The sequence below is a fragment of the Gallinula chloropus genome (genome assembly GCF_964237585.1).
Source record: "Gallinula chloropus genome assembly, contig: HAP1_SCAFFOLD_501, whole genome shotgun sequence".
NCBI classification, from domain to species: Eukaryota; Metazoa; Chordata; class Aves; order Gruiformes; family Rallidae; genus Gallinula; species Gallinula chloropus.
Window position 1 is genome coordinate 10,389 of NW_028168201.1, and position 25,429 is coordinate 35,817.

General features: G+C 66.7%; 1 protein-coding gene across 1 annotated transcript; it reads left to right on the top strand.

The window, feature by feature from the left end:
• Positions 1–25,398, top strand: L1CAM (L1 cell adhesion molecule; the record flags this gene model as incomplete). The annotated part of the gene is given in 26 exon segments (XM_084281085.1): positions 1–95; positions 1,277–1,384; positions 2,714–2,910; positions 4,988–5,110; positions 6,273–6,443; positions 7,741–7,852; positions 9,336–9,520; positions 11,039–11,170; positions 11,918–12,055; positions 14,017–14,128; positions 14,221–14,387; positions 15,368–15,527; positions 16,764–16,888; positions 17,170–17,205; positions 17,208–17,270; positions 18,170–18,367; positions 19,562–19,632; positions 20,369–20,545; positions 20,547–20,595; positions 21,404–21,522; positions 22,237–22,287; positions 22,289–22,466; positions 23,087–23,209; positions 24,005–24,048; positions 24,050–24,179; positions 25,276–25,398. Coding segments are annotated over 26 exon segments (3,187 nt in total), but the record flags the coding sequence as incomplete, so codon positions are not given.
• Between the last annotated feature and the right edge of the window lie 31 nt (positions 25,399–25,429).

The following is a 25,429-nucleotide window of genomic DNA, read 5'->3' on the forward strand; positions in this document are numbered from 1 at the left end:
ATGGGTCAGCCCCGGGCCTTCGGCCTCTTCCTCCTCCTCCTCCTCCTCCTGCTGTCGGGGGGGCCCGGGAGCCGCCATCATCATCCCCCCGGAGTGTGAGTGGGGCTGGGGGGGGGGGGTTGGGTGGGGGGCACTATGGGGCTGGGGGGCGTGTTATGGGGCAGAGGAGCCGGTTATGGGGCTGGGGGCGGGGTTATGGGGCGGGTGGGGGAGGGGCTTGCACGCTTGCACGAGGACCCTTTGCACGCCCCACCCCCTTGCATGACCGTGTGTGACCCCCCCCCCACCCCCTGCCCCACACATCCCCCACCCCCCCACCCCCCCCTGCTCACCGCCGTGTCTCTGCCCCCCCCCGCTGCCCCCCTGGATGGTGCAGATGGCTGCACGACAGTGAGTGGGGCTGGGGGGGGGTCCTAGAGAGGAGGGGGGGTCCTAGAGAGGGGTGGGGGGTCCTGGGTTGAGGAGGGACCTCAGGGTGAGGGCAGGGGGAGCCCTGGGTGGGGGGGAGCGGGTCCCAGGGTGGAAGGGAGGGTCATGAAATGGGGCTGGGGGTTCCCAGAGTGGGGCTGGGGTGTCCTGGGTGAGAGTTGGGGGCATCCTATAGATGGAGGGGTCCCAGGGTGGGGGTGGGGGGGCGGGGGGTGTCCTGAGTGAGGGTGGGGGGGTCCTAGATGAGAGTTGGGGGGTGCCAGAGTGGGTGGGAGGGGTCTTGGGTCTTGGGTGGGGGGTGAAGGGTCCCAGGGTTGAGGGGGGGTCCTCGGTGGGACTGGGTGGGTCCCAGGGTAAGGGGTTCATGGGTGGGGGGGTCCCTAGGGTGAGTGGGGGGGGCGTACTGGGTTGGGCTGGGGGGGGTCCCAGGGTGAGGTTTGGGGGTCCCAGGGAGGATTGAGGGTGCTCCAAGGGGTCCCTGGGATGAAGCTGGGGGGGGGTCTCTGGGGTGCTGGAGGGAGGGGGGCATCGAGGGTCCGTACGAGGTGCTTTATTGGGGGGGGTCCGGGTTCCTCTATTGAGGGGGGGGCTTGGGGGGGTCTCAGGGTCTCAGTGGGCTCTGGGCAGGGTCTGGGGGGATCTTGGGGGGGCCTGGGGGGTGTCTCAGGGGGGTCTCGGGGTGTCTGAGGGGGTCTCAGGGGTTCTGGGGGGGGGGTCTCGAGGTGTCTGGGGGGGGTGTCTCGGGGGTCTGGGGGGTGTCAGGGGGGTCTGGGGGGGTGTCTCGGGGGTCTGGGGGTGTCAGGGGTCCCTCCCCGTGTCTCACCCCCCCCCGTGCCCCCTCCCCAAGTGCTGCAGCCCCCCTGCTGACGGAGCAGCCCCCCGAGCAGCTCGTGGTGTTCCCCAGCGATGACGTGGTGCTGCGCTGCGCCGCCAGCGGCAACCCCCGCCCCAGTGAGTGCGACCCCCGGCCCCCAAATCCCACCCCCCGATCCCACCCCCAGACCCCCAAATCCCACCCCCCAAATCCCACCCCCAGACCCTGACCCCCAAATCCCACCCCCGACCCCACCCCCAGACCCTGACCCCAGAACCCAACCCCAAATCCTGACCCCCAAGCCTCACCCCTAGACCCTGCCCCCCAATTCCACCCCCCAGATCCCGCCCCCAGAACCCACCCCCCAAATCCTGCCCCCAAACCCCACCCCAAAACCCTGCCCCCCTGATCCCACCCCCAGACCCCGCCCCCCCAGACCCTGCCCCCCCAGACCCCACCCCCCAACTCCTGCCCCCCAACTCCCTCTGCTCCATCCCCCCTTCCTGATGTCCTCCACCCATCCCAACGTCCATCTGTCTGTCCTCCATCCCTCCCTGTGTCCATCTGTCCCCGTGTCCATCTGTCTGCCCATCCACCCATCCCAACATCCCTGTGTCCATCTGTCCCCGTGTCCGTCTGTCCATCCCAACATCCTCCACCCATCCCAACATCCCTCCTCCATCCCCCCCTCTTGCTGTCCCTCTGTCCCCATATCCATCTGTCCATCCTGGTGTCCTCCACCCCTCCCAACATCCCTGTGTCCATCTGTCCCTGTGTCCATCTGTCCATCCCAACATCCTCCACCCATCCCAACATCCATCCGTCCGTCCGTCCATCCCTCCGTCCCTCCCTCTCTCTGTCTCTCTGTCCCCATTCCATCTGTCCATCCTGGTGTCCTCCACCCATCCCAACACCCCCGTGTCCATCTGTCCATCCCAACATCCCTCCTCCCTCCTCTCCCCATGTTCCTCTGTCCATCCTGATGTCCTCCATCCCCCCCTCCCTCTGTCCCTCTGTCCGTCTGTCCATCCCAATGTCCTCCACCCCTCCCAACATCCCTGTGTCCATCTGTCCCCGTGTCCATCTGTCCATCCTGATGTCCTCCACCCATCCCAACATCCCTCCTCCATTCCCCCCTCCCTCTGTCCGTCTGTCCATCCCAACATCCTCCACACACCTCAACGTCCCCCCGTCCCTCTGTCCCTGTGTCCATCTGTCCATCCCAACATCCTCCAACCATCCCCCCTTCCCTCTGTCCCTCCGTCCCTGTGTCCATCTGTCCATCCCAACATCCTCCAACCATCCCCCCTCCCTCCCTCTGTCCGTCTGTCCATCCCAACATCCTCCACACACCTCAACGTCCCCCCCCTCCCTCTGTCCCTCTGTCCCCGTGTCCCTCTGTCCATTCCAACATCCCCTCTCCCCCTCAACCCCCCCTGTCCATCCATCCGTCCGTCTGTCCCGCCGCAGGTTCCGCTGGACGCGGGACGACCGCCCGTTCCCGGAGCCGCTGGAGCCCCCCGAGCCGGGGGTGTGGCTGTCGCGGGGGGGGGACACGCTGACCCTCAACGCCAGCCTGGCCCCCCGGCTGCAGGGCCGCTTCCGCTGCCGCGCCAGCAACGCGCTGGGCACCGCGCTGTCCCCCGAGACCCGCGTCATCGCCGAGAGTGAGACCCCCCCCAAACCGGGACCCCCCTCCCCAAACACCCCCCCCCAACCTGTCCCCCGAGACCCGTGTCATCGCCGAGAGTGAGACCCCCCCCAAACCGGGACCCCCCTCCCCAAACACCCCCCCCGACCTGTCCCCCGAGACGCGCGTCATCGCCGAGAGTGAGACCCCCCCCCAAACCGGGACCCCCCCCAAGATCCCCCCCGAAATCCCCCCCCAAACCGGGACACCCCCCCCCAAACACCCCCCGAAATCCCCCCCAAAACCGGGACCCCCCCCCGAGCACCCCCTGAACCTGCCCCCCTGAAATCCTCCCCCCAAAAATCCCCCCCCCCCCCCAACCTGTCCCCCACGCTGGGCACCGCGCTGTCCCCCGAGACGCGCGTCATCGCCGAGAGTGAGACCCCCCCCAAAACACCCCCAAATCCGGGACCCCCCCCCCCCAAACACCCCCCGAAATCCCCCCTCCAAAACCGGGATCCCCCCCTGAGCACCCCCTGAACCTGCCCCCCCCAACCTGTCCCCCGCGCTGGGCACCGCGCTGTCCCCCGAGACGCGCGTCATCGCCGAGAGTGAGACCCCCCCCCAAACCGGGACCCCCCCCAAACACCCCCCCCCCCAACCTGTCCCCCGAGACGCGCGTCATCGCCGAGAGTGAGACCCCCCCCCCAAACCGGGACCCCCCCCCAAACACCCCCCGAAATCCCCCCCAAAACCGGGACCTCCCCCCCAAATACCCCCCCCAACCTGTCCCCCGAGACCCGCGTCATCGCCGAGAGTGAGACCCCCCCCCAAACCGGGACCCCCCCCCCAAACACCCCCCGAAATCCCCCCCAAAACCAGGACTCCCCCCCGAGCACCCCCTGAACCTGCCCCCCCCAACCTGTCCCCCGCGCTGGGCACCGCGCTGTCCCCCGAGACGCGCGTCATCGCCGAGAGTGAGACCCCCCCCCAAAACCGGGACACCCCCACAAACCCCCCCCGAAATCCCCCCCCAAAACCGGGACCCCCCCCCAAACACCCCCCCCACAACCTGTCCCCCGAGACACGCGTCATCGCCGAGAGTGAGACCCCCCCCAAATCCGGGACACCCCCACAAACCCCCCCCGAAATCCCCCCCAAAACCGGGACCTCCCCCCCAAATACCCCCCCCAACCTGTCCCCCGAGACCCGTGTCATCGCCGAGAGTGAGACCCCCGCCAAACCGGGACCCCCCCCCCAAACACCCCCCTAAATCCCCCCCAAAACCGGGACCCCCGCCCGAGCACCCCCTGAACTTGCCCCCCCCAACCTGTCCCCCGCGCTGGGCACCGCGCTGTCCCCCGAGACCCGCGTCATCGCTGAGAGTGAGACCCCCCCCCAAATCCGGGACCCCCCTCAGACACCCCCCCCAACCTGTCCCCCGAGACCCGTGTCATCGCCGAGAGTGAGACGCCCCCCCAAACCGGGACCCTCCCCCCCTGAAATCCCCCCCCCAACCTGTCCCCTGAGACCCGCGTCATCGCCGAGAGTGAGACCCCCCCCCCAAAACACACCCCCCCAAATGCCCCCCGAAATCCCCCCCCCGAAATCCCCCCCCCAACCTGTCCCCCGCGCTGGGCACCGCGCTGTCCCCCGAGACACGCGTCATCGCCGAGAGTGAGACCCCCCCCAAACCGGGACCCCCCCCCCCGAAATCCCCCCCCAACCTGTCCCCCGAGACCCGTGTCATCGCCGAGAGTGAGACCCCCCCCCCAAAACTGGGACCCCCCCCCACCAAAACACCCCCCCAAACCTGCCCCTCCCAAAATCCCCCCCAAATCCCCCCATGCAGAGAGACCCCCCCAAAATGCCCCCCCCCCCCAAACATGGGGGTCCCTGTCTATTTTGCCCCCTCCCCCCCAGCCCTCTGTGTGTTTTGGGGATACCCCCCAGCCCCAGGGGGGTCCCTGGCTGTTTTGGGAACCCCCACCCCAGCCCCAGGGGTCCCTGGCTATTTTGGGGACCCCCCTCAATCTTTGGGGACCCCCCCAGCCCCAGGGGGTCCCTGTCTGTTTTGGGGACCCCTCCCCAACGTTCCCCCCCCCCCCCCCCAGACACCCCGCAGTGGCCCAAGGAGAAGGTGGTGCCGGTGGAGGTGCAGGAGGGGGACCCCGTGGTGCTGCCCTGTGACCCCCCCAAAAGCGCCGTGCCCCCCAAGATCTACTGGCTCAACAGCCGTGAGTCACGGGGGGATTGGGGGGGGATTTTGGGGGGGTTTGGGGGGGATCAAGCTGGGGTTGGGGGGGTTCTGGGAGGGGTTGGGAGGGATTGGGGAGGGAATGGGGGGGTTGGGGGGCTCAAGGGGGGGGTTGGGGGTGATTGGGGAGGGAATGGGGGGTTTGGGGGGGCTCAAGGGGGGGGTTGGCGGGGGTTTGGGGGGGTAGAGGGGGTTGGGGGGGGATTGGGGGGGGGTTGGGTGGTTCCTGTGCCCCCTTATGTGCCCCCCCCGAACCCCCTCACCCTGCTGCACCCCCCATAAACCCCCTGACACCCCCAGTGCCCCCCTGGCACCCCCAAACCCCTCCTAATGACCTCTAAACACCCCCAGACCCTTTTCCCCTCCCTCCCCTCAACCCCCCCTAACCCCCCCCAAATAACCCCCCCATCCACCCCCCCGCCCCCCCAAACCCCCCTTTTTGCCCCCCCCCCAGCATCGTGCACATTGCACAGGACGCCTGTTCCCCAACACCCCCCAAACCCCCCCTGACGACCCCCAACCCCCCCAAATCCCCCCCAAACCCCCTCCCCACACCCCCAACGTCCCTCAAACACCACCTGACCCCCCCAAACACCCCCGAGCCCCCTTTTCGCCCCCTTCCCCCCAGGCGTCGTGCACAATGCACAGGATGCCTGTTCCCCAACAACCCACAACCCCCCCCTGATGACCCCCAACCCCCCCCAATCTCCCCCAATGCCCCTCAAACCCCCTCCCCACACCCCCCACGCCCCCCAACCTCCCCCAAAAAGCCTCCCAACCCCCCCTGACCCCCCTTTTCTCCCCCCCACCCCCCAGGCATCGTGCACAATGCACAAGACGCCTGTTCCCCAACACCCCCAAACCCCCCCAAATCCCCCCTGACGACCCCCAAACCCCCCCAAATCCCCCCCAAACCCCCTCCCCACACCCCCCACGCCCCCCAACCTCCCCCAAAAAGCCTCCCAACCCCCCCTGACCCCCCTTCTCTCCCCCCCACCCCCCAGGCATCGTGCACAATGCACAAGACGCCTGTTCCCCAACACCCCCCAAACCTCCCTGACAACCCCCAAATCCCCCCTGACGACCCCCAAACCCCCCCAAAACACCCCCTGACCCCCCTTTTGTCCCCCCCCACCCCCCAGGCATCGTGCACATCGCGCAGGACGCCCGGGTGAGCACGGGGCAGGACGGGTTCCTGTACTTCGCCCACGCGCTGCCCGGGGACACCCACCCCGACTACATCTGCCACGCTCACTACCTGGGGCCCCGCACCATCATCCAGAAGGAGCCCCTGCTGCTGCGTGTCACCCCGGGTAAGGGGGGGGAAGAAGCACCCCAAAATCCGCGGGGGGCACCCCAAAATCTGGGGGGGGCATCTTGACACCCCGTGGGGGCACCTCAACACTCCGCAGGGGAATGGGGATGGGGATACGGGGGGGGAAAGGGGTAGCAAAAGGTCATGGGGACCTCAAGAAATGATGAGGGGGGAGCAAAAAGTCATGGGGGGCACCCCAAAATCTGGGGGGGGCACCCCAAAATCCAGGGGGGGCATCTTGACACCCCATGGGGGCACTTCGAGAGCCAGAGGGGGAATGGGGATGGGGATACGGGGGGTGAAGGGGCAGCAAAAGGTCATGGGGACCTCAAGAAATAATAGGGAGGGGTAGAAAATGAGGGGGGGCACCCCAAAATCTGGGGGGGAGCACCCCAACTCCCCATTGGGGCACCCCAAAATCTGGGGTGGCATCTTGACACCCCGTGGGGGCACTTCGAGAGCTAGAGGGGGAATGGGGATGGGGATACAGGGGGTGAAGGGGCAGCAAAAGGTCATGGGGACCTCAAAAAATAATGGGGAGGGGCAGAAAATGAGGGGGGCACCCCAAAATCTGGGGGGGAGCACCCCAACTCCCCACTGGGGCACCCCAAAATCCAGGGGGGGCATCTTGACACCCCATGGGGGCACCTTGAGAGCCAGAGGGGGAATGAGGATGGGGATACAGGGGGTGAAGGGGCAGCAAAAGGTCATGGAGACCTCAAGAAATTATGGGGGGGGGGCCAAAAAGTCATGAGGGACCCCCAAACCCATGGAGCCCCCCCCCAATTCTGCAGAGCTCTCCTGCTTTGGGGGGTCAGGGTGACTTGGGGGGGATCTGTGGGTGAATTGGGGGGGGATCTATGTGAATTGGAGGGGGGGGTCTGTGTTTTGGGGGGGTCTGTGGGTGAATTGGGGGGGGGTCCTGTGTTTTGGGGGGGTCTGTGGGTGAATTGGGGGGGGATCTATGTGAATTGGAGGGGGGGTCCTGTGTTTTGGGGGGGTCTGTGGGTGAATTCGGGGGGGGATCTATGTGAATTGGAGGGGGGTCTGTGTTTTGGGGGGAGTCTGTGGGTGAATTGGGGGGGGTCCTGTGTTTTGGGGGGGGGTCTGTGGGTGAATTGGGGGGGATCTATGTGAATTGGGGGGGGGTCTGTGGGTGAATTGGGGGGGTCCTGGTTGAATGGGGGGGTCTAAGTGAATTGGGGGGGGGTCTCTGGGTGTTGGGGGGGGGTCTGGGTGAATGGGGGGGCTCTGGATCCCCCCAATAACCCCCCCTCCCCTCTCCCCCCCCCCAGGTAAGGCGGTGCAGCCCCGCCCCCCCCGGCTGGTGGTGCCCCCCGAGTCGCAGCCCCCCCACATCGCGCTGAGGGGGGGCACCCTGGTCCTGGAGTGCATCGCCGAGGGGCTGTGAGTACTGGGGATACTGGGCATACTGGGGATACTAGGAGGGGACACGCTGGGCCTGGGGGTGTCTCAGACCCCCCCCCAATTCCTGTGCCCACCCCCCCCATCCCCACTGAACACCCCCCCAGCCCCCCTGACACCCCCCAGCCCCACTGATACCCCTCCCACACCCAACTGGTCCCCTGCCGAGGGGCAAACTGGGGATACTGGTGAGGTCCTGGGGATACTTAGGGGGTGGAATCTGGGCCTGGGGGTGTCTCAGGACCCCCCCCCCCAATTCCTGTGCCCCCCACACACTTCTATGCCCGCCCCAGCCCCATTGATACCCCTCCCAGCACCCAACTGGTCCCCTGACACGGGGCAAACTGGGCATACTGGGGGGATCCTGGGGGTGTGGATTCAGGGTTTTGGGGGTGCCTGACCCCCCCCGGTGCCCCCCCCAAGCCACCCCCCTGCCCCACTGATACCCCCCCAGCCCCACTGATCTCCAACCCCATTGATACCCCTCCCAGCACCCAACTGGTCCCCTGCCACGGGGCAAACTGGGCATACTGGGGGGAACCCCGGGGGTGTGGATTGAGGGTTTTGGGGGTGCCTGAGCCCCCCCTGTCCCCCCCCAGCAACCCCCCTGCCCCACTGATACCCCCCCAGCCCCACTGATGTCCAACCCCATTGATACCCCTCCCAGCACCCAACTGGTCCCCTGCCACGGGGCAAACTGGGCATACTGGGGGGATCCTGGGGGTGTGGATTCAGGGTTTTGGGGGTGCCTGAGCCCCCCTGTCCTCCCCCAGCCCCACTGATACCCCCCCAGCCCCACTGATGTCCAACCCCATTGATACCCCTCCCAGCACCCAACTGGTCCCCTGACACGGGGAAAACTGGGCATACTGGGGGGGACCCTGGGGGTGTGGATTGAGGGTTTTGGGGGTGCCTGACCCCCCCTGTCCCCCCCCAGCCACCCCCCTGCCCCACTGATACCCCCCCAGCCCCACTGATACCCAGCCCCACTGATACCCCTCCCAGCACCCAACTGGTCCCCTGTCATGGGGCAAACTGGGCATACTGGGGGCGACCCCAGGGGTGTGGATTGAGGGTTTTGGGGGTGCCTGACCCCCCCGGTGCCCCCCCAAGCCACCCCCCTGCCCCACTGATACCCCCCCAGCCCCACTGATCTCCAACCCCATTGATACCCCTCCCAGCACCCAACTGGTCCCCTGCCACGGGGCAAACTGGGCATACTGGGGGGAACCCCGGGGGTGTGGATTGAGGGTTTTGGGGGTGCCTGAGCCCCCCCTGTCCCCCCCCAGCAACCCCCCTGCCCCACTGATACCCCCCCAGCCCCACTGATGTCCAACCCCATTGATACCCCTCCCAGCACCCAACTGGTCCCCTTCCATGGGGCAAACTGGGCATACTGGGGGTGACCCCAGGGGTGTGGATTGAGGGTTTTGGGGGTGCCTGACCCCCCCTGTGCCCCCCCCAGCCCCACGCCCTGGGTGCGGTGGCGGCGGCTGAACGGGGCGCTGCCGCGGGGCCGCGTGACGCTGGAGAACTTCAACAAGACGCTGCGGCTGCGCGACGTGGAGGAGGCCGACGACGGCGACTACGAGTGCGAGGCCGAGAACAGCCAGGGCCGGGCCCGCCGCAGCCACCGCGTCACCGTCCAGGGTACTGGGGGCACTGGGAGGCACTGGGACGGGAGTTGGGGCTGCTAGGAGGGCACTGGGAGGCACTGGGAGGGACTGGGAAGCACTGGGAGGGGAGTTGGAGGCACTGGGAGAGACTGGGAGGGTACTGGGAGCACTGGTTGGAGAGTTGGGGGCACTGGGGGGCACTGGGAGGGACTGGGAGGCACTGGGAGGGGAGCTGGAGGGCACTGGGAGGCACTGGGAGGGGAGCTGGAGGCACTGGGAGGGGAACTGGGAGGCACTGGGAGAGACTGGGAGGGTACTGGGAGGCACTGGGAGGTGGGGGAGGCCAACGATGGGGAGTGTGAGGCCGAGAACAGCCAGGGCCGGGCCCGCCGCAGCCACCGCGTCACCGTCCAGGGTACTGGGGGCACTGGGAGGCACTGGGAGGGGAGTTGGGGGCACTGGGAGGCACTGGGAGGGCACTGGGAGGGGACCTAGGGGTGCTAGGAGGGCACTGGGGGCACTGGGAGGGGAGCTGGAGGCACTGGGAGAGGGACTGGGAGGCACTGGGAAAGACTGGGAGGGTACTGGGAGCACTGGTTGGAGAGTTGGGGGCACTGGGGGGGCACTGGGAGGGTACTGGGACGCACTGGGAGGGGAGCTGGAGGGCACTGGGAGGGACTGGGAGGCACTGGAAGGGGAGCTGGAGGCACTGGGAGGCACTGGGAGAGACTGGGAGGGTACTGGGAGGCACTGGGAGGTGGAGGAGGCCAACGATGGGGAGTGTGAGGCCGAGAACAGCCAGGGCCGGGCCCGCCGCAGCCACCGCGTCACCGTCCAGGGTACTGGGGGCACTGGGAGGCACTGGCAGGGGAGTTGGGGGTACTGGGGGGCACGGGGAGGGGAGCTGGAGACACTGGGAGGCACTGGGAGGGGAGTTGGGGGCACTGGGGGGCACTGGGAGGGGAGTTGGGGGCACTGGGAGGAGAGCTAGGGGTGCTAGGAGGGCACTGGGAGGAGAGTTGGGGGCACTGGGAGGAGAGTTGGGGGCACTGGGAGGAGAGTTGGGGGCATTGGGAGGGACTGGGAGGCTGTTTGGGGGGATAACTGGGCATACTGGGAGTACTGGTTTCCCCCCAGGAGCCCCGTACTGGGTTCTGGGGGGAGGTAAGTGGGTGCTGGGGGGTGTAACTGGGCATACTGGGAGCACTGGTTTCCCCCCAGGAACCCCATACTGGGTTCTGGGGGAGGTAAATGGGTGCTGGGGGGTGTAACTGGGCATACTGGGAGCACTGGTTTCCCCAGCCGCCCCGTACTGGGTTCTGGGGGGGGGTAAGTGGGTGCTGGGGGGTGTAACTGGGCATACTGGGAGCACTGGTTTCCCCCCAGGAGCCCCATACTGGGTTCTGGGGGGAGGTAAGCGGGTGCTGGGGGGTGTAACTGGGCATACTGGGAGCACTGGTTTCCCCCCGGGAGCCCCGTACTGGGTTCTGGGGGAGGTAAGTGGGTGCTGGGGGAGTGTAACTGGGCATACTGGGAGCACTGGTTTCCCCAGCCGCCCCGTACTGGGTGCGCCGGCCGCAGAGCGGGGTCTTCGGGCCGGGGGAGGCCGCCCGCCTGGACTGTGTGGTGGGGGGAAACCCCCCCCCCCGCCTCACCTGGAGCTTCAACGGGGTCCCCATCCAGGGTAGGAATTTGGGGGGGGGGGCTGGGGAGGGGGAGGGGGGTGTCACTTGGGTGGGGGGCTCTGGGTTTGGGGGTCCCTGGGGTGGGTGGGGGTCCCTGAGGGGTGATGACCCTGAGGTGGGTGGGGGGGACCTGGGGTTTGGGGGGTCCTTGGGGTGGGTGGGGGTCCCCAGGGAGGCTGTGGGGGTCCCTGGGGTGGGTGGGACAGTCCCTGGGGTGGGGGTCCCTGGAGGGTGGGGGTCCTTGAGATGGGGGGGGGGCCTTCACAGGGTTGGGGGTCCCTGGGGGGTGGGGGTCCCCGGGATGGGTGGGGGTCCTCGGGGAGGCTTTAGGGGTCCCTTGGGGTAAGGTCCCTGGAGTTGGGGGTCCCTGGGGTTGGGGTGCCCAGGGAGGGGGTCCCTGGGGGTGGAAGGGGGTCCTGGGGAGGCTGTGGGTGCCCCTGGGATGGGTGGGGGTCCGTGGGGTTGGGGTGCCCAGGGAGGGGGTCCCTGATGTCGGGGTCCTTGGGGAGGCTGTGGGTGCCCCTGGGGTGGGTGGGGGTCCCTGGGGTGGGTGCCCCTGGGGGGTGGGTGCCCCCCTGACCCCCCTGTCCCCCCGCAGAGGGGTCTGGGCGCTGGTGGGTGCGCGAGGGGTCCCTGATGTCGGGGTCCTTGGGGAGGCTGTGGGTGCCCCTGGGGTGGGTGGGGGTCCTTGGGGTGGGTGCCCCCGGGCTGTGGGTGCCCCCCTGACCCCCCCTGTCCCCCCCCAGAGGGGTCTGGGCGCTGGTGGGTGCGCGAGGGGTCGCTGGTGCTGCCGCGCCTGGAGCCCAACGACACGGGGGTGGCGCAGTGCGAGGCCCAGAACCGGCACGGGCACCTGCTGGCCAACGCCTTCGTCTACGTCGTGGGTGGGTGACCCCGAGACCCCCCCCAAATCCCCCGGACACCCCTGAGGCCCCTGACCCACCCCCAACCCCCCCCCACCAGAGGTGATGGTGTTGTCATGGCGACGGCATCGCTGAGGTTCCTCCCCTCATCCCTCTGACCCCCGTGTGCTGGTCCCCTGGGTGATGTTGCCATGGCGATGGCATCCCAGAGGCGTAGAGCATCCCCCCCTAGCAACCGGATCCCCCTAGCAACCGGGTCCCCCTAGCAACCGCATCCCCTTAGCAACCCAGACCACATCCCCTTAGCAACCACATCCCCTTAGCAACCACAGACCGTATCCCCTTAGCAACCACATCCCCCTAGCAACCACATCCCCTTAGCAACCACAAACTGCATCTCCTTAGCAACCACATCCCCTTAGCAACCACACCCCCCAACCCCTTAGCAACCACATCCCCTTAGCAACCACAGACCATATCCCCTTAGCAACCACATCCCCCTTAGCAACCACACACTATATCCCCTTAGCAACCGGATCCCCCTAGCAACCGCATCCCCTTAGCAACCACAGACCACATCCCCTTAGCAACCGGATCCCCTTAGCAACCACACACTATATCCCCTTAGCAACCGGACCTCCCTAGCAACCACATCTCCTTAGCAACCACATCCCCTTAGCAACCACATCCCCCTTAGCAACCACACACTATATCCCCTTAGCAACCGGATCCCCCTAGCAACCGCATCCCCTTAGCAACCACAGACCACATCCCCTTAGCAACCACATCCCCTTAGCAACCACATCCCCTTAGCAACCACACACTATATCCCCTTAGCAACCGGACCTCCCTAGCAACCACATCTCCTTAGCAACCGGATCCCCCTAGCAACCACATCCCCTTAGCAACCACATCTCCTTAGCAACCACACACCCCAACCCCTTAGCAACCACATCCTCTTAGCAACCACAGACCATATCCCCTTAGCAACCACATCCCCTTAGCAACCACACACTATATCCCCTTAGCAACCACATCCCCTTAGCAACCACATCCCCTTAGCAACCACACCCCCCAACCCCTTAGCAACCACATCCCCTTAGCAACCACAGACCATATCCCCTTAGCAACCGGATCCCCCTAGCAACCAGATCCCCTTAGCAACCACATCCCCTTAGCAAACACAGACCGCGTCCCCTTAGCAACCAGATCCCCCTAGCAACCGCATCCCCTTAGCAACCACAGACCACATCCCCTTAGCAAACACATCCCCTTAGCAAACACATCCCCTTAGCAACCACATCCCCTTAGCAACCACACACTACATCCCCTTAGCAACCAGATCCCCCTAGCAACCGCATCCCCTTAGCAACCACAGACCACATCCCCTTAGCAACCACATCCCCTTAGCAAACACATCCCCTTAGCAACCACATCCCCTTAGCAACCACACACTACATCCCCTTAGCAACCAGATCCCCCTAGCAACCACATCCCCTTAGCAACCACATCCCCTTAGCAACCACATCCCCTTAGCAACCACACACTATATCCCCTTAGCAACCGGATCTCCCTAGCAACCACATCCCCTTAGCAACCACATCTCCTTAGCAACCACATCTCCTTAGCAACCACATCTCCTTAGCAACCACACACCCCAACCCCTTAGCAACCACATCCCCTTAGCAACCACAGACCATATCCCCTTAGCAACCGACTCCCCCTTAGCAACCACATCCCCTTAGCAACCTCAGCCCCCTCCATCACCATAGCAACCCCAACTCTTGACAGTTGCTATGGCAACCCACCCCCTCTCTCCCTGCTCCCCACTGGGTTCCACAGCGAGCGGCGGGGGGGGGGCATGAGGTACCAGTTGCTATGGTGACATGATGTCTCTGGGGGAGGTGAGCGGAGGGGAGGGTTGGGGGGAGGGTGCTGGGGGTGCTGTGGGGGTGTTGTTTACCCCCCCCACCCCCCTCCAGAGCTCCCAGTGAAGATCTTGACCCCCGACGAGACCCCGTACGCGGCGGTGGAGAACCGCACGGTGTTCCTGCACTGCCGGACCTTCGGGGCGCCCGCGCCCACCGTGGAGTGGTGAGACCACCTCCCCAACACCCCCAAACACCCCCCTACACCCCTCCAATCTCCTCCTAACCCCCCCCTCAAACCCCTTCCCCACCCCCAAGGCTGACCCCCAGCCTGGAGCCGGCCTTGCAGGACGCCCGCGCCTTCGTCTTCACCAACGGGACGCTGCGGCTGGGGCCGGTGACGCGCGGCGACGCCGGCACCTTCTCCTGCCGCGCCCACAACGCCCACAGCAACGCCAGCATCCTGGCCCCCCTGCAGATCAAAGGTACAGCCCCCTCCCCAAAATAAACCCACCCCCCCTCCAGATCCCTTCCCCACCCACAAACCCCCCCTGCCATCCCCTTCCCCTCCTTGGCATCACCCCAAAACCAGTCCCCAGCCCCCCCTCCCCACCCCCAAAACCCCCATCCTCAACCCCCCCAGCCCCTTCCCCTCCTCATCATCACCCCAAAAACAGCCCCCAGCCCCCCTCCTCACCCCCAAAGCCACCCCCCCATCCCCCTCCCCATCCTGTCCCTACCCCCAAACGCCCCCCCAAAACTCTCCTCCTTGGCATCACCCCATCCCACCCCCCAAACTCCTCTTCCCCACCCACAAACCCCCCCAGCCCCCTTCCCATCCCACCCCCCAAACTCCCCTTCCCCACCCCTAAACACCCCCATCCCCCTCCCCATCCCACCCCCACAAACTCCTACCCCCAAAACTCTCCCCCACCCCCCAAAACCACCCCCCACCCCTTCCCCATCCTACCGCCCCCAAAATTCCCCCTCCCCACACCCAAAACCCCCTCCCCTCCTTGACATCACCCCACACCCCCCAAAACTCCTCCCCCCACAACTCCCCCTTTCCATCCTGTCGTCATCCCCCCCAAACTCCCCCCCACCCCCCAAAACCACCCTCTATCCCCTTCCCCATCCCCCCCCCACCCAAACTCCTCCTCCCCACCCCCAAAACCCCCTCCCCATCCCCATCCCCTCCTGGGCATCACCCCACCCCCCCCAAAACTCCTCCCCCCCCAACTCCCCCTTTCTATCCTGTCCACTCCCAACCCCCCTGCCCAAAACTCCTCCCCACCCCCAAAACCACCCCCCATCCCCTTCCCCATCCCACCCCCACCAAACCCCAAAACCCCCTCCCCATCCCCATCCCCTCCTGCGCATCACCCCATCCCGCCCCCAAACCCCTTCCCCACCCCCTTCCCCCTCTCAGCCTCACCCCCCTCCCCTGTTTCCCCCCCCCCCCCAGCCCCCACACGGATCGAGACCCCCCCCAAAAACACCACGGCCAAGAAGGGGGAGACGGTGACGTTCCGCTGCGGCGCCGCCTTCGACCCCACCCTGCGGCCCCGCGGCCTCGAGTGGCGGCGCGACGGGCGTCTGCTGCAGGACACGGCCGACAGCGACAAGTGAGGGGGGACAGGGCAAGAACGGCACCCCAGACCCCCCCTCAGCACCCCAAAACCTCCCCCAGCACCCCAAAACCTCCCCCAGCACCCCAAAACCCCCCCAGCACCCACCTTTCCATCCCCAGCACTGCCTGAGCACCCACAACCCCCCCCCAAACCCACCCAGGGATTGGGGTTGTCTCACCCCACCCCCCCAAAAACAGGGTCCATGGGAATTTGGGGGGGGATATAAAGGCTTTAACACCCCCCCCAGGACCCCAACCCCCCCAGCACCCCAAAACCCCCCCAGCACCCCCCTTTCCATCCCCAGCCCTGCCTGAGCACCCCCAACCCCCTCCCAAGCCCCCCAAACCCACCCAGGGATTGGGGTTGTCTCACCCCACCCCCCCCAAAAACAGGGTCCATGGGAATTTTGGGGGGGATATAAAGGCTTTAATAACCCCCCCAGGACCCCCCCCACCCCCCAGCACCCCAAACCCCCCCCAGCACCCCCCTTTCCACCCCCAGCACTGCCTGAGCACCCACAACCCCCCCCCGTAAACGCACCCAGGGATTGGGGTTGTCTCACCCCCCCCCCAAAAAACAGGGTCCATGGGAATTTGGGGGGGGATATAAAGGCCCCAAAGGGCCCCACCCCCCCCCCCCCCAGCACCCCAAAACCCCCCCAGCACCCCCCTTTCCACCCCCGGCCCTGCCTGAGCACCCACAACCCCCCCCCAAACCCACCCAGGGATTGGGGTTGTCTCACCCCCCCCCAAAAACAGGGTCCATGGGAATTTTGGGGGGGATATAAGGGCTTTAACACCCCCCCCAGGACCCCAAACCTCCCCAGCACCCCAAACCCCCCCCAGCACCCACCTTTCCACCCCCAGCCCTGCCTGAGCACCCCCAACCCCCTCCCAAGTCCCCCAAACCCACCTAGGGATTGGGGTTGTCTCCCCCCCCGCCCAAAAACAGGGTCCATGGGAATTTGGGGGGGGGGGGGGTATTAAAGCCTTTATATCCCCCCCCAGCACCCCAAACCCCACCCCCCAGCACTCCCTTTTCCACCCCCATCCCTGGCTGAGCATCCCCAAACCCCCTCAAACCCACCCAGGGCTTGGGGTTGTCTTGACCCCCCCCCAAATAAAAGCCTCTATGGGAATTTGGGCTGGGGGGTGGGGTAGACAAAGACTTTACCCCCCAAAACCCCCCTTCAGCCCCCCCAAAACTAAACACCCCCCCCCCCAAAATCAGGTACCTGGTGACCGAGGACACGCTGACAGTCTCGGGGGTCGATTACTCGGACCAAGGGACCTTCTCCTGCCGTGCCTGGACCCAGCTGGACTCTGTGGAGGCTGAGGCACAGCTCCGTGTCGTGGGTGAGCCCCCCCCCCCCTCCCCAAAATCCCCCTGAGACCCCCCCCAAACCCTCCAAGGGGGCTGCCATTGCACCCCCACTTGAACCCCCCCAAATTTCCCTCAGTTTCCCCTGATTCTCCCAAGTTTTTCCCCCCTTTTTCCCACTTTTATGCCAATTCTGACCCCCCTAAATTAAAAACAACCCCCCCCTAATTAAAAACACCCCCCCTAATTAAAAACACCCCCCACTAATTAAACACACCCCAATTTTTGGGTCCCCCCCCCCCCTTTTTATCCCCAGGCCGACCGGGTCCCGTGCGGGACCTCCAGATTTTGGAGTTGGGGAGCGGCAGGTCCGGCTCAGCTGGACCCCTGGGGATGAGCACAACAGCCCCGTGGAGAGTGAGTTTTGGGGTGGGGGGCTTGTGGGGGGGTCCTGAGGGGTCCTGGGCAGGGGGTTGAGGGATTTTGGGGGGTTGAGGGGGTGAGCGGCAGGTCTGGCTCAGCTGGACCCCCGGGGATGAGCACAACAGCCCCGTGGAGAGTGAGTTTTGGGGGGTGGGGGGGGGCTTGGGGGGTCCTGGGGGGGAGTTGAGGGGGGTGTTGAGAGGTCCTGGGGGGGTCCTGAGGGGATTTGGGGGACCCTGGGGCAGGGGTTGAAGGGCTCTGGAGGGCATTGAGGGGTGTAAAAGGGTCTTGAGGGGTTCTGGGGGGGGGTTTGAGGGGTCCTGGGGGGGGGGAGTTGAGGGGTCCTGGGGGGGGGGAGTTGAGGGGGTTGAGGGGTCCTGGGGGGTCTTGAGGGGTCCTGGGGTGTTCTTAAGGGGGTCCTGGGGGGGTCTTTAGGGGTCCTGGGGAGGTTTTGAGGGGTTCTGGGGGGTCTTGAGGGGTGTTGGGGGGTGGGGGTTGAGGGGTGCTGGGGGGGTTTTGAGGAGTTCGGGAGGGGTCGAGGGGTCCTGGGGAGTCTTGAGGGGTCCTGGGATGTTCTTAAGGGGGTCCTGGGAGGGGGGGGCGGTCTTTAGGGGTCCTGGGGAGGTTTTGAGGGGTTCTGGGAGGTCTTGAGGGGTCCGGGGGGGGTCTTGAGGGATCTTGGGGGCAACTGAGGGGTCCTGGGAGTTTTGGGGGGGGGGGGGGGGGGGGCTCCCGGGGTGGGTGAGTTCGGGGGGTGATTTTGGGGGGGGGGGGGGGGGGGTCTCTTGGACTTTGTGTTTCTCAAGGCTGCAGGAAGAAATGAGGGGTGGGCTGGGGGATATTGGGGAGGGGGTCCCCCCTAACCCCCCCTACCCCCTTTTCCCCCCCCCCAGAGTTCGTGGTGGAGGAGGAGGAGGGGATCTTCGCGGCCGGGCGCTTCGCGGAGCGGCTGACGGTGCCGGGGGGGCAGCCCTGGGCCCACCTCACCCTCTCCCCCTACGGCCGCTACCGCTTCCGGGTGCTGGCGGCCAACGCCTACGGCAGGGGGGAGCCCAGCGCCCCCAGCGCCCCCATCGCCACCCCCCCAGCGGGTGAGCAGACCCCCCCCCAGCACCCCAAAACCCCCCTCAGCACCCCAATCCCCACCCCGTACCCACCTTTCCGTTCCCATACTTGGCTGAGCATCCCCAAACCCCACCAAACCCACCCAGGGAGTGGGGTTCTCTGTGCCACCCCCCCCAAAAAGGGGTCCCTGGGAATTTGGGGAGGGGGGATAAAGGCTTTAACCCCCCCCAGGCACCCCAAAACCCTCCACAGCACCCCAAAACCCCCCTCAACACCCCAACCCCCCCCCCCCCCGTACCCCCCTTTCCATCCTCATCCCTGGCTGAGCATCCCAAACCCACCCAGGGAGTGGGGTTCTCTGTGACCCCCCCCCAAAAAAAGGGGTCCCTGGGAATTTGGGGAGGGGGGATAAAGGCTTTAACACCCCCTCCCCAGCACCCCAAAAACCCCCCCAGCACCCCAACCCCCCCCCCCCAGCACCCCAACCCCCACCCTGTACCCACCTTTCCATCCCCATCCCTGCCTGAGCATCCCAAAACTCCCCCAGGGAGTGGGGTTCTCTGTGACCCCCCCCAAAAAAAAGGGGTCCCTGGGAATTTGGGGAGGGGGGATAAAGGCTTCAACCCCCCCCAGCACCCCAAAAACCCCCCCAGCACCCCAACCCCCTCCCCGTACCCACCTTTCCATCCCCATCCCTGTCTGAGCACCCCAAACCCCCCCCAGGGATTGGGGTTCTCTGTGACACCTCCCCCCCAAAAAAGGGGTCACTGGGAATTTGGGGAGGGGGGATAAAGGCTTTAACACCCCCCAGCACCCCAAAACCCCCCCCAGCACCCCAACCCCACCCCCCATACCCCCCCTTCCATCCCCATCCCTGACAGAGCATCCCCATCCCCCCCCAAACCCACCCAGGGATTGGGGTTGTCCCCACGCCCCCCCCCCAAAAAAGGGGTCCCTGGGAATTTGGGGGGGGGGATAAAGGCTTTAACCCCCCCCCAGCACCCCAAAACCCCCCCAGCACCCCAAAACCCCCCACCCAGCACCCCAACCCCTCACCCTGCACCCCCATTTCCACCCCCATCCCTGGCTGAGCATCTGCCAACCCCCCCCAAACCCACCCAGGGAGTGGGGTTCTCTGTGACCCCCCCCCCCAAAAAAGGGGTCCCTGGGAATTTGGGGGGGGGGGGTACAGGCTTTGACCCCCCCCTGCCCCCCCCCAGCCCCCGAGCATTACCCCATGGGGGTCAAAGGTGAAGGGAACGAGACCAACAACCTGGTCATCACCTGGCAGGTACCGGGGTGGGGGGGGTGGGGGGGAACTGGGGTGGGGGGATTTGGGGGGCTGGGGGGATTTGGGGGGGCTTTGGGGAGGGGTTGGGGGGCTGGGGCACATTTGGGAGGGGTGAAGTGGGTTTGGGGGGGGGGTCCCTTTACTTTGGGGGGGGTCCTTCGGCTTGTGGGTCTTGGGATGGATTTTGGGGGGTCCCTTTGGGTTTGGGGGGGTCCCTTTACTTTGGGGGGGTGTGTCATTCATTTTTGGGGGGTCCTTTTGGCCTGGGGGGTCTGGGGCTGGGTTTGGAGCCCCCCTGGGGTATTTAGGGGGGGGGGGCTTTGTGGGTGTGTTTTGGGGGTTCAGGGGGGTTCCCCCCTTGGGGTTGTGTTTGGGGTTCGGGGGGGTTCGAGGGGGGTTCCCCCTTTGGGGGGGTGTGTTTGGGGGTTCGGGGGGGTTCGAGGGGGGTTCCCCCTTTGGGGGGGTGTGTTTAGGGGTTCGGGGGGGTTCGAGGGGGGGTTCCCCCTTTGGGGGGTGTGTTTGGGGGTTCGGAGGGGGTTCCCCCTTTGGGGGATGTGTTTGGGGGTTCAGGGGGGGTTCCCCCCTTTTGGGGGTGTGTTTGGGGGTTCGGGGGGGGTTCCCCCTTTGGGGGGTGTGTTTGGGGGTTCGGGGGGGGTGTCGGGGTGGGTTCCCCCTTTGGGGGTGTGTTTGGGGGTTCGGGGGGTTCCGGGGGGGGCCGCTGAGTGTCCCCCCGCAGCCGCTGTCGCCGGGGGAGTGGAACGCGGCCGAGGTGCGGTACCGGGTGCAGTGGCGGGCACTAGGACCTGCGCGGGGCCCCTGGCGGGAGGAGACGGTGGGGGGCCCCCCCTTGGTGGTGGGGGGCACCCCGACTTTCAGCCCCTACGAGATCCGGGTGCAGGCGGTGAACGAGGCCGGGGAAGGGGCCCGAGCCCCCCATCGTCGTGGGCTACTCGGGGGAGGACCGTGAGTCTGGGGGTGTCGGGGGGGGCCCCCCAAAGTTACACCCCAAGTTTGGGGGTGCTGGGGAGGAGAGAGGGTGGGGGGAGCCCAAATTTGGGGTGCTGAGGGATTCCCAAATGGGGGGACCCCTGAATCTGGGGGTGCTGGGGAGGTGAGGGGGTGGGGGTGTCCGGATTTGGGGGTGCTGAGGGATTCCCCAGTGGGGGGACCCCTGAATCTGGGGGTGCTGGGGAGGTGGGAGGGTCCCAAATCTGGGTGGGGGCTGAGGGATCCTCAAGAGAGGGACCCCAAATCTGAGGGGCTGAGGGACCCCAAGTTGGGGGAGGGGGGGAAACCTGAATTGGGGGGGGCTAAAAGACCCCAAGGTGGGGGGGACCCCCAAATCTGGGGGTGCTGGGGAGGTGAGAAGGTGGGGGGGGGGGGCAAATCTGAGGGGTCTGAGGGATCCCCAAGGTGGGGGACCCGAATTTGGGGGAGCTGGGAGGTGGCAGGGTGGGGGGGACCCCCCAAATCTGGAGGGGCTGGGAGGTGGTAGGGTGGGAGGGAGCCCAAATTTGGGGGGGGCTGGAGAAGTGAAAGGGTGGGGGCACCCCGAATCTGGGGGGCCTGAGGGTCACAAAGGTGGGGGACCCCCAAATCTGGGGGTCATTTTTGGGGTCCCCCTTTTCTCTGCCCTATACTGCGGATGGGCTCAGATGCTCCCTATTTGGGGGGGGTGGGGGGTGTTTCTCTACGGGGAGGGGGTTCCCCATGATGCCCCGATTTTGGGGAGGGGGCATCACACTGTGTGTCCCCCCCTGCACCCCAACAGTGCCCCTGGTGTACCCCGAGAACGTGGGGGTGGAGATCCTGAACAGCACCAGCGTCAGGGTGCGCTGGAGCCTCCCAGGGCCCCCCCAGGACCTGCGCGGGCACCTCCGGGGCTTCCGGGTAAGGGGGGGGGTTGGGGGACCCCTGGGGGGGGTCAGGGGGCAAGAGGGGGGGTTTGGGGGGACCCCTGGGGGGGTTTGGGGGTAAGAGGGGGCAGTTTGGGGGACCCCTGGGGGGGTCGGGGGGCAAGGGGAAGGGGTGTCGGGTAAGGGAGGGAGCAAGGAGGGGGGTTTGGGGTACCCCTGGGGGTTTGGGGGTCAAGGGGGGGAGTGGGGGGGCAAGGGGAGGGGTTGGGGGACACCTGGGGGTTTGGGGGGCAAGGTGGGGGGGTTTGGGGGACCCCTGGGGGGGGTTGGGGGGCAAGAGGGGGCAGTTTGGGGGACCCCTGGGGGGGTTGGGGAAGAAGGAGGGAAAGGGGGGGGTTTGGGGGTACCCCTGGGGTGCTGGGGGGGCGAGGGGGGCGTTTGGGGTACCCCTTGGGGGGTTTGGGGGGGGGGGGTGGGGTACCTCGGGGTTCTGGGGGGCAAGGGGGATTTGGGGGGGGGCAAGGGGGGTGTTTTGGGTACCCCTGGGGTGCTGGGGGGACGAGGGGGGCGTTTGGGGTACCCCTGGGGGTTTTGGAGGGTAAGAGGTGGGAGTTGGGGTACCCCTGGGGGTTTTGGGTAAGGGGGGGGGTTTGGGGTACCCCTGGGTGTTGTGGGTCTGGGGGGGGTGGTGATTTTGGGGTGTCCTGCCTGATGTCCCCTTTAACCCCCCCCACCCCCCCAATTTTAGGTGCTGTACTGGCGCGAGGGGTGGGTGGGGGAGCGGACGAGGCGCCAGACCCCCCCCCGGGGGCCCCCCCGGGGGTCACCCCGGGGTCCTGACGGTGCCGGGTGACGCCAGCGGGGTGATTCTGGGGGGGCTGCACCCCTGGAGCCGCTACCGGCTGCAGGTCGTGGTGTTCAACGGGCGGGGGGACGGGCCCCCCAGCGACGAGATCCGCTTTGACACCCCCGAGGGAGGTGAGGGGCACCTGGGACCCCCCCAAAAACACCACACACCCCTCTTTAACCTTAGAGTCCTGGGGACCCCCAAACAGCCCCCCCCGGACCCCCAACTGTAACTCGGGGACCCCCCCTGGGGACCCCCAAACACCCCCCCAGGACCCCCAACTGCACCCCAGGGACCCTCAAATACCCCCCAGGACCCCCAACTGTACCCCAGGGGATCCTCAAATACCCCCCAGGGACCCCCAAACAGCCCCCCCAGGACCCCCAACTGTACCCCAGGGACCCTCAAATACCCCCTGGGGACCCCTAACTACCCACCAGGGACCCCCAAACACCCCCCCAGGACCCCCAACTGTACCCCAGGGACCATCAAATACCCCCCAGGCCCCCCAAACATCCCCCCAGGACCCCCAGCTGCACCCCAGGGACCCCCAAATGCCCTTGGGACCCCAAAACATCCCCTGGAGACCACCAGGCACTCCCTGGGGACCCCAAAAGTCCCCCAGCTCCCACAAACACCCCCTTATGACCCCCCCAAACACCCCCAGGGACCCCAAACATCCCCTGGGGTCCCTGCACTCCCCCCTCCTCTGCGTTTTTGGGGTCCCTGATGTACCCCCCACCCCTCCCAGTGCCGGGCCCCCCCGAGGAGCTGCACGTGGAGCGGGTGGGGGAGACCACCCTGGCCCTGGAGTGGAAGCGCCCGCGACACCCCAACGGCATCATCACCGGCTTCCTGCTCCAGTACCACCAGGGTCAGCTGCTGGGGGCACTGGGAGGGGCACTGGGATGGTTGAGGGGTCACTGGGAGCACTGGCGGGGGGGGGGTCTGTTTTTGGGGGGGGGGGTGGGTTGCTGAGGCTGCCCTGCAGTGAACCAGATGGAGGGGGGAGCACTGGGAAGAGCACTGGGAGGGGCACTGGGAGAACTGGGAGGCACTGGGAGCACTGGGAGGGGTCTGGTTTTTGGGGGGGGGGTCGCTGAGGCTGCCCTGCAGTGAACCAGACGGAGGGGGGACACTGGGAGGGGCACTGGGATGGTTGAGGGGGCACTGAGAGAACTGGGAGGGGCACTGGGAGAACTGGGAGGCACTGGGAGCACTGGGAGGGGTCTGTTTTTGGGGGGGGGGGTCACTGAGGCTGCCCTGCAGTGAACCAGATGGAGGGGGGAGCACTGGGAAGAGCACTGGGAGGGGCACTGGGAGAACTGGGAGGCACTGGGAGCACTGGGAGGGGTCTGGTTTTTGGGGGGGGGGTCGCTGAGGCTGCCCCGCAATGAACCAGACGGAGGGGGGACACTGGGAGGGGCACTGGGATGGTTGAGGGGGCACTGAGAGAACTGGGAGGGGCACTGGGAGAACTGGGAGGCACTGGGAGCACTGGGAGGGGTCTGTTTTTGGGGGGGGGGTCACTGAGGCTGCCCTGCAGTGAACCAGACGGAGTGGGGGGCACTGGGAGGAGCACTGGGAGGGGCACTGGGAGAACTGGGAGGCACTGGGAGCACTGGGAGGGGTCTGTTTTTTGGGGGGGGGTCGCTGAGGCTGCCCACAGTGAACCAGACGGAGGGGGGGCTGCCCTACGAGATCTCCTTCCCGGCCGGGAACCCTCAACACCACCCTGGGCCGCCTGGCGCCCCGCGGGCGCTACTGCTTCGCCCTGCACGCGGTGACACGCGTGGGCACCGGCCCCGCCCTCCTGCGCCACGGCAGCCTGCTCCCCGAGCCCGGTGGGTACCCCGAAACCCGGGGGGGGTGTCTTGAAACCACCGGGGAGGGCTTGAAACCACCATGGGGGGGCTTGAAACCCTGGGGGGGGGGCAGGGGGGGGGCTTGAAACTGCCATGGGGGGGCTTGAAACCACCATGGGGGGGCTTGAAACTACCATTGGGGGGCTTGAAACTGCCATTGGGGGGCTTGAAACTGCCATTGGGGGGCTTGAAACCGGGGGGGGGGGGGGGGGGCAGGGGGGGCTTGAAACTGGCGGGGGGGGGGGGGGGGGGGGGGGGGCTTGAAACCACCATGGGGGGGGCTTGAAACCAAGGGGGGGGGGGGGGGGCTTGAAACTGCCATTGGGGGGCTTGAAATGACCACGGGGGGGGGGCTTGAAACCCGGGGGGGGGGGGGAAGGGGGGGCTTGAAACTGGCGGGGGCGGGCTTGAAACCACCATGGGGGGGGCTTGAAAACAAGGGAGGTGGGGCTTGAAACTGCCATTGGGGGGCTTGAAACCACCATGGGGGGGGCTTGAAAACAAGGGAGGTGGGGCTTGAAACTGCCATTGGGGGGCTTGAAACCACCATGGGGGGGCTTGAAACCCTGGGGGGGGGGGCAGGGGGGGCTTGAAACTGGCGGGGGGGGTAGCTTGAAACCACCGGGGGGCTTGAGACTGACAAGATGGGGGGTTGGAGACAGCTGGGGAGGGGTAAAACCACCCTAGGGGGGGTCTGAAACCCTTGGGGGGGGGGGGGAGTGCTTGAAACTCTTGGGGGGGGCTTGAAACTCTCAGGGGGAGCTCGAAACCGCCACCATGTGTGTTGAAACCCCCCCAATGAGGGGTTGAGGAGCAGAAGAACCACCCTGTGGGGGGGACTCTTGAGACTGCTGGGGGGGTCTTGAAACCACCAGGGGTGACTTGAAACTGTCAGGGGGAACTTGAAACCGCCACGGTGCATCTTGAAACCCCCCCAGTGAGGGGCTGGAGAGCAGCAAAACCACCCTGGGGGGGGGGTCTGGGAGCCCGGGGTGGGGTCTGGGAGCCCCAGGTGGGTGTGTGAGGGACCCCCCCAGCCCCCCCAACCCCTAATTTCTACCCCCACCCCCCGCAGTGCTGCCGGTCCTGAGGAGCGTGGACGTGGACGAGGTGGGGGAGGACTTCACCGTCCTCCGCTGGACCCTCGCCCACCCTCAGGCCAACATCGAATTCGAGGTCCAGTACATGAGCAAAACCAGTAAGGACACCGCACTGGGACTGGGGAGGAG